This window comes from Equus asinus, chromosome 13 (assembly GCF_041296235.1).
Source record: "Equus asinus isolate D_3611 breed Donkey chromosome 13, EquAss-T2T_v2, whole genome shotgun sequence".
NCBI lineage: Eukaryota > Metazoa > Chordata > Mammalia > Perissodactyla > Equidae > Equus > Equus asinus.
Window position 1 is genome coordinate 24,532,585 of NC_091802.1, and position 8,863 is coordinate 24,541,447.

General features: G+C 42.1%; 1 protein-coding gene and 1 long non-coding RNA gene across 9 annotated transcripts in view; one reads left to right on the top strand and one right to left on the bottom strand.

Annotated features, from left to right (window-relative positions):
• LOC106844645 (schlafen family member 11-like) overlaps window positions 1-8,778 on the bottom strand; it is a 21,024-nt gene extending 12,246 nt beyond the window's left edge. The window contains exons 1-6 of one of the 8 annotated variants that reach the window (XM_070482800.1): window positions 8,701-8,750; window positions 6,759-6,864; window positions 6,497-6,559; window positions 5,571-5,847; window positions 1,823-2,892; window positions 783-911 (exon numbers count right to left, since the gene is read on the bottom strand). In XM_070482800.1, coding sequence (XP_070338901.1) covers window positions 783-911; window positions 1,823-2,885 — 1,192 coding nt within the window. In that variant the 5' untranslated portion in view covers window positions 2,886-2,892; window positions 5,571-5,847; window positions 6,497-6,559; window positions 6,759-6,864; window positions 8,701-8,750. The other 7 variants (XM_070482806.1, XM_070482798.1, XM_070482799.1 and 4 more) reach the window with 7 other exon arrangements.
• Window positions 6,585-8,863, top strand: part of LOC123275662 (uncharacterized) — a 27,040-nt gene continuing 24,761 nt past the window's right edge. The window contains exon 1 of the long non-coding RNA XR_006512310.2: window positions 6,585-6,817. This is a non-coding gene — a long non-coding RNA (uncharacterized lncRNA). The remainder of the gene's footprint in view (window positions 6,818-8,863) is intronic.

Here is an 8,863-nt window from a genome sequence, read left to right on the forward strand (position 1 = left end):
TTTTGCTGAGGAAGACTTGCCCTGAGCTAACATCTGTTGCCAATCTTCCTCTTTTTTTTTTTTTTTTTTGCTTGATGAAGATTAGCCCTGAGCTAACATCTGTACCAATCTTCCTCCATTTTGTATGTGGGTCACCACCACAGCATGGTTGACAAGTGGTGTAGGTCTGCACCTGGGATCCAAACCTGCAAACCCAGGCTGGCAAAGCGGAATGCGCCAAACCCAACCACCATACCACGGGGCTGGCCTCTGTGTTACACCTTTATATAAATTTTTATTCTTTTTTCATATTCATAACCACCACTCCTTTGGAAAATATGGCAGACGTGGGAAGTTTTTTGCTCCTGGTGTAATGTGTGCCTCTAGTTCGACTAGATAAAAAGTTTCCAATCTGGATGAGCAGCAGAATCATGTGAGTAGGTTGATAAAAATGCATATTACGAGGTGCTATCCCCAGTCTGGAATGGCGCCCCTGGTATCTTTACTTTTTAAAATAACTAGAAATACTGATGATCAGTTCGATTTGAGAAGTACAAGACCAAATGATTTTTAGGGGCAATAATGTCCCTGGATTTTATATATGGTATTGCCTCAGCCAGTGGGGTCAGTGAGGGTTCATTTCTAAACTACTTATCACCAAAATGCTTGTAGCATTATCACCTCATACACATAGGTTTGCAGTGTGTACTTGAAGAATTTTAAAAAACAAACAGAACAGTTTATCTCCCTTTATCCTAACATAGAAACTGGGTGGTGTCAAGTAGGCAAACCATAGTTACTACCTGGAAATAAGCGTTGCTGGAGATCCTCCTTATGTTCCAGGCCTTTCTTGGTGTACACTGGTCTGCTAAGGGGAGGCCCGCTAGACAGACTCAGCTGAGATTCAAAGTCTTTGCACAACCATAGAAGATCTTAACAGAGAAAGAAAACTCATGTTATTCTGACATTTTAGTTTCTCTCTTCACCACTGAAAGAGGCCTTACAAGTGGGTGTATCATAACTGTCTAGGCGGTGTGACCTGAGAGATGATGGCAAGATAATGCCTCACTCACCCCATATGGACAGATGTCTTTATTGCATATGAAGGTTGCCAAAATCTACCATTAAAGAGAAAGTATTTGGAAGTTTGAATGTGTTTCCTATTCAATATAATTCTTCACTGGATAGCATTTTGTTTGTATTTCTTTTATGGTATGTAGCACATTCTTTTAGTACACATATCTGTGCATGCGTCTTATTTCTGTGGTGTAAATATTCTCACCATGGACAATTTCAAGCTACCAATGTGATGTCACTAAATGCAGAGTTGGGAAGAAATGCAAGGTAGCACACCATTTTATAGTATTTCCATCATGCAGATACAATAGATATAAATAACCTCACAAGCATAGATAATAATAAAATGTAGTAAATATTTAGGAAGTGGTGAGTTTGTGTTCATCACATTTGTTTTTAATATAATTTAAGTTTACATAATTTTTAATAATGACTGTGTTTAACAACTGGCTCAAAAAATTCCTAAAAATGTAATAAATGGCTCTGGAGCCAGTTCCAAAACACCACTACAAGGCAACCATTTCAAACAACCTTTTTTTCATAATCTGATGTGGAAAATTGCCTATTATAAGACACTTGATTTGGACTTCTAATCACTCAACAAAATTTTCTAATGCATGGAGAGAAGGATGCTTGGAGAGTCAAAAAAAACACAGAGTTTAGTGGGTGTGAGAAGTTTAAAGACATGGGAAGCAAAGGAAAATCTGTTTAATGTGGAGGTGCCAAAGAGGCAGAAAGGCCAGGGAGGAAGTTTTCTCCCTCTTACCTGGATCTGTGTCCATCATCATGTCTACCCACTCCTCAGTCGTCAGGCTGCGGACATGCTTGTCCTTCACCATCCATGAACTGGGAGCTTCTGAGAACACTGCGCAACAGAATGGCTTCACTCTGATCACACAAGCATAGCCATATAGCTCTCCTCCAGCTAACACATCCAAGGTTCTGACTTCAAAATTTATCCGGCACTGGGATTGGCAGAAATGGACACAAGGTAACTCGTATATTGCTTTTTCTATTTTCTCTCTCAAAGAGTTACGGTCAACATTTTCTTTAGCACAGCCCAGAACTTTCTTACTCTTATCATCCACTCCAATAAAAAGATAGCCTCCCTCAGTGTTTGCAAATGCAGGGACGTACTCTGGAATTATGTCTTTTACACGTTGTAGAATGTGTTTTGTAGAGAACTGTTTAAACTCTACGAATTGAGACTCAGGAAAAGGCAGCCTTTCACCATATTCAAGCTGGTCTTTTTGGAAAATTCGGTGAGCAGGATCCAAGTTATGGGGGTTTTGACACCGAACCTTGAGAACTCTACTAGAAGGTTGTTTCCCTAAGATTTTTGGACTTCTTTTCTTGGTTTTCAGGAAATTGAATGCTTCTCTTGAATCCATGAGACGCACAGAGGTGCCAGATCTACGGTATAACGAAGTACCCAGGCTGCAAATGCGGGGCTTAACAGAACGGTCTTCAGGAAAAAGGTCACTGCTCCAAGATTTAACAAAAATGTAATAACACCTCCCTTGTTGCTTAGTCTCGAAGAAAGCATGCAGATCCAAAGACTGAATAAGTTCCCTCAAAGACTCTTCTAAATCCAGTCCCAGCTCCACGGGATGCTCATCCTCGTTTGCCATTTCCAGCCGAATCACTCCTCCGCCTGAGTTTAACAAAGCACATGCAGCCTGTGTAACTTTCGCCTTCTCTTGCTCTCTCTGAGTTTTCTGCAGCTTATTTCTGTTTCCTTCACCAAGAGTCACTTCTCCTACACTGATGACCAAGTCTGGGTAAGATGATTCTACCACCAAAGATGAATTATGTTTCTCCATGTTCATTCTGCAACTGAAACCAATAAAACATGTATCTCATGTTGATGAAGTAGATTGCATAGAACACAAAAATGCGTTCATTTATTTATTAACAAATATCTATTGAGTTCTTGCTCAGTACCGGGGGCTGGAGATTAAGTGGTAAATCAAGAATGAGCACAGTCTTGCCTCTTACAGTCTGAGGGCTTACAGTCTGGAGGGAAACATGGTTGAATAAAGCGATTGGATACAGATTCTGAAAGGGGAAGCACCAAAGAGCAATAATCAACCTAATGTGAATAGGGAAGGCTTCCTGGAGGAAAGGGGCTTTAAACTAAGATCTGAGTTACCCAAATGAGGGAATCTGAGGTCAAGAGAAGGCGTTATTGCATGACAATCAGAGTGAATAGTATGTGGCAAGGCCAGAAATCAGCAAAGGGAGTAGTGTATTGGAGTGGTAGAGAGATGTTCAGCCTGGCCAGACCTTGAGAGTGATAGGGAATGGGAGGTGAGTTAGAAAAGAGCCACTGCTTACATAGTGCAAAGCCAAAGAAGAATTTTAAGGACGGGAGTGACATAAACAGATAGACATTTTAAAAAGATATTACTGACGAAGAACAGATCTGTGGTTGCCAAAAGTAATGGAGAGGGGAGGGTGTGACTATAAAGGGGTAACACAAAGGAGTTTTTGGGGTGATGGAATGGTTCTGTATCCTGTATCCTGGTAAGTGGTAAAACTCGTAGGACGGTACACCAAAAAAGTTAATTCTATTGCATGATAATTTTTTAAGAGCAGGTGGCACATTATTAATTCAGCGTGGAGTACTAATTAAGGAGGAGCAAACCAGTAGGGAGGGTTCTGCCATAATCCAAGTGAGATGACTGTGGCCTGGGCCACAGTGCCGCAGTGGGGATGAAGAGAATTGAGTATATGTGAGAGATATTTAGGAAATAAAGTGAGCACGGCGCTGTATTGACCAAATAGAAATCAGGAGAAAGGACTAAAATTGAGTAACTAAGTTTTGGGCTTGGGCAACTGGGTAGTTAGTGATACCACTTATTGGCAAAAAATTGATGATCGTTGAAGGTGGGTGATTGATAAATGGAGATTCACTATCCTATTCTCTCCTTTTCTCCACTTTTGTGCCTATTTGAAAAGTTTCCATAATAAGAAGTTTTTAAATTGACTTCACGTATTAAATTTGGGTGGTGGCCATATTTGTGTTCACTATATTGTTCTCTATATTTTTCTATAAGTTTGAAATTATTCCTAACATAAAAAAGAGAACCTTTACCTCCAAAAAAATTTAAAAAGAGAGTAGGGCATGTGAATGTAGACCGTTAGTAAGAAAGTGGTTGAACTTTTGGACTATGCATCCTTACGTGGTCAGAGTGGGAAATGAAGATGGCCCGGGCGGGGGGCGGACCTGATGAACGAGGAAGAAGGGGCACTGGACCCCAAGTCTTTATGACGTCAAAGAACTTGTATTTGGGAGTGTTTGAGCAAATCAACAAAACTCAACAGTCCCACGGGGAGAAGGGGGCTCTGAAGACTCAGGCTTGTGCTGCCACCTGCAGTCTTTTTTCTCTTTTGCTTAATTATGTCCTGAACATGCTATCTAAACATCTAAACATTCTCTGATTTTTCAGTACAGGAAACATTCAGTGAGTGTCCCTTGTGGGTACACTAAGTGCTGTGAGAGACACAAACAATCTGCCCGCTGAAGATTTATGGTTTAGGTCACATCAAATTACCATGATATGGGTTAAACAGTACGTGGAGAAAAATCTATAGCCCTAAATGCCTATATTGGTAAGAGGGAAAGAGGAAATAGAGTGATTTGAATCAAAATTTAAAGAATTTAGAAAAAGAACTAGATTTCAAAGGAACACAAAATAACAGGAATAATAAATGTAGACAAGGAAATTGGAAAATTAAAAAGCAATTATTTGATTAATTAACCAGATTAAGAGTTTTATTTGTGTTTGTTTTGCTTTTTGCTTGTTTATTATGATTGCTATTATTAAATACACACACACCACACAAACCCAAATTGGATTTATCCCAGAACACATAAATGTCCAAAACAAGAAAAAATATTAATATACAATATCATATGAACAAATAATAGAAAGTCAAAATTATCTCAATAAATACAAAAATTTGTTTGATAATATTTACAAAGTATTCTAGAGAAGCATTATTTAAGAATATCTAACAGGAAGGTATTTTAATTTGAGAAAGCCTTGAGGCAACATCAGTCTCAAAACACACACATCTTGAGGGTATTATGCTGAGTGAAATAAGTCAGACAAAGACAAATTCTGTATGATTTCAGTCATATGTGGAAGATAAACAAACACATAGATAAGGAGAATGGATCGGTGGTTACCAGAGGAGAAGGGGAAGGGGGGAGGGCAAAAGGGATAAAATGGCCCATGTGTGTAAGGTGATGGATGGCAACTAGACTTTCGGTGGTGAACATGATGCAGTCTAGACAGAAGATGAAATACAATAATGTACACTTGAAATTCACACAATGTTATAAACCCATGTGACCTCAATAAAATATTTTTAAAAACACACACGTACCTGTCTCTGTCACACAACCCCCCCAATTTCCCGCCCCCACGCATGCGCACTCCCGCCTGGCCCGCCCAAGGCGCCTTGCCCCCGCTCTTTACCGGCTCCACCCAGAGCCGCAGCTTTACCTCCTCCAGCAGCTCCCCGGGCACCGCACATCCTCTCACCACAAACTGAACAGCTTCCCTTGTGAGTCAGACGACAGCGACACTGCGGCCGAGCAGTGACCAGCGAGGCTTCTGCAGGACAGCGGTCCTAGGGCAGCCGCACGGCTAGGGCGGCAGCGGTGCCACAGGAGTGGCTTGGGGTGCGGCCAGAGCGTGTGTGCGTTTGTGTGAGAGTGTGTCCTGGCTTGGAAATGGTGGTGTAAGGAGTGGCCGGAGGTAAGAGGAGCAGAGTCTCTGCCTGTGGGCCCAAGGAGAAGAATCGAATAGGGAAGTAGGGTTATGAGTCCCCCGGGGCTCTGAGAAAATTATGGTGCGGGAAGAAACTAACAACAGACACTGGACGGAGGAGACCCACATCCTCGGAACTAGCTCTGTCTGCCGCCAAGCATTATGCTCCCTTGCATTTCACAGAAGACTCAAACCAGAGAAGTTATGGCCTGCTCCGGATTAGAATTAGGATTAGATGACCTTGTCTGATTTATTTTCTTTACCCCCTTCGGTGCTGTAGTCACCATCTCCAGTGGTTTGTTGTTCACACACATACTGAAACAGTTCATTTAATTTCGGTCTAAAACATCATCTTACATTTATGGCTGATGGAATAAAAATATACTCATGTTGTAAAAATGAGTATGCCAATGGATGTCTGAGAAAATATCCAGAATACATGTATGTGTTACCTGTGTGCAGTAGAATAAATATCTGTTGTTACAGATGATTGTTTTCCTGTTACAGAGTGGCAAATATTTCTCAACTATCCACCTGCTGATTGTGCCCCATCTCCAAAAGAATTTGAAGACACAACTTGTAAAAGCTGGGCGAGTTCACTTTTCAGTGCTTTTAATGTTGGCAAACAAAATAACCAAATGTATTTTTGACACACTTACAAAAAATAACGTGGAAAATCCAACTAGGTCAGAGCTTGCCAGTCAATTTATCTTGAGTTTCTCCTGAAAATGAAAGCATATACATTATGAAAAACAAGAAAACCGTCTTCATAGAGACCAACCAATTGGGTAACTGACAAAGAATCCTAACCCTCATCCTTTCCCGCCAAGGCTTTAGCTCCTCCCCAACGGCTGAAAGTTTGTTGCATGGATCTTTGATCAGTCCACCCTATAACGCTCTACCCCACTGTCTGTCTCTGACCTCTGCCAGGTTGTCTGGGCTGGAATCCTGCATCCTGCATCCCTGGTCTCAGCTGGAAGGTGAGTCCCATCTAAGGGCCAGTTCTCCTCGCTGTCTATTTCACCTGCTTAAGAAAAGTGTGGCCGTAACATGTCCACCTCAGCTTCTCTTGGCTCAAGTGGATATATCTGGAAGGGTCTGTAGCCACAGAGTGGATTCTCATCCTAGGGTTCTGTGGTCTTTTTTTTTTTAAAGATTTTATTTTTTCCCCTTTTCTCCCCAAAGCCCCCCGGTACATAGTTGTATATTCTTTGTTGTGGATCCTTCTAGTTGTGGCATGTGGGACGCTGCCTCAGCGTGGTTTGATGAGCAGTGTCATGTCCGCGCCCAGGATTCGAACCAACAAAACACTGAGCCGCCCGCATCGGAGTGCGCGAACTTAACTGCTTGGGCACGGGGCCAGCCCCTCTGTGGTCTTTTTTTGAGACCGTCCTTTCTGTTAAACAGGCATGGTTTGGGGTCTGTCCAAGCAGTCTGTACTTATCCTGGGAATTGGAAGATTCCTCAGGGTTGGAGTGTTAAAGAGAAAACTCCTGAAGTCCTGACCTATTCCAGTCTCTGGAGCTTGACAAGGGCTGTGGTAACCTTCAGAGAGAAATGGCTTTTAAATCTGAGCCCCCTGGACAAACGCGAACCCAGGAGGAATGCCAAGTTTTGATTCCTCTGAACAAAGAAGTTAGACTGTTCCTGCCTTTTTTTGTTTTGTTTTGATTTCTCAGAAAACTAAGCTAGATGTGCTTGTCTTTTAGGTTTTGATTTCTCAGAAAACTAGAATATTTAGAATGCTCTCGCCCCAAGGGGGGAAAAAAGCTGTTTCCTGTGTACCAATAGAAATTCACTATTTTAATAAGTAGGTGAAAGGCTAGTTAGTTCTGGCTTGACTGTAAAGGAACTGTTTTTCAGAAAGAGAACTTTACCCAGTGGTACAGCAGTTAAGTTCACACATTCTACTTCGGTGGCCCAGGGTTCGTGGGTTTGGATCCTGGGTGCAGACGGACGCACCGCTTGTGAAGTTATGCTGTGGCAGGCGTCCCACATATAAAGTAGAGGAAGATGGGCATGAATGTTAGCTCAGGGCCAGTCTTCCTCAGCAAAAAGAGGAGGTTTGGCGGCAGATGTTAGCTTAGGACTAATCTTCCTCAAAAAAACCCCACAACAACAAAAAAGAGAGCTTTAAACTTCTTGGAGAACAATGCTACAGAAAAGCCTGTTTAGATACACCAAAGACTATTATTAAGGATTACCCCCTGGAAAGTGGAATTGGAAGCAAAGCCGAGTGAGGCGGGTTTGGAAGGAAAGCCGAGTGAGGCGGGAGGAATTGTTATTTTGTACAATAAGCCTGAGTTACTGAAGAAATATTTAATGCAACAAGAAAAAGAAAACAATGCTAGAGCCAGATAGGGAATTAAGCAGTGCATCTCGTTGACTTTCTCACTTAATTTTTCCAGTAGCCTCTATAATCCTGACAGTTGTAGCTGAAGCCCAGGTGAAATTTCTGCTGGATTTCCTATTGCTGATTTCACTGCTAATGTCACTGCTATTGTTCAGATTACGTTTCTTCTCCTTTCACTTTGATCTGTACCTTCCCTCCACAGCCCACATGTCACAGTTCCCTTGAGCTCTTGTTTTGGTTTCTTGTTTGGTTTCTTTTGGGTGTCCCTCTTTACAGATTGCAAGAATTGTTACAGTGTGGCTTTAGCAATCATTTTTCACTATGAGAAAAGGTATTGCGCACTGGAGGGAACTGAGTTTGAGATGTCACGAACCAGTGTTTTGTGCGAGTCTCAGTCTGTCCATAACCAGCGTGGTTGGGCCGGCTCTTGTGGTTCTTTTTATGATCACAAGATGCCCTTCAGCAATAACCGACAGGGAACTTTGAAAAAAATAAAAGTTTATTACTTACAAGACCTGGAAATTACACAGCACACCTGGGGCCACACAGCGAGGTCTCGGAGAGAGAGTGTCCTAGCTTGGAGTTCTGCTTTTGTTGGGGAGGGTGGGGCCTAGGGTTTCCCGGGCTCGCTCTCTATTGGTGAATTTAAAACAATAACGGGGCGGGGGGGTGG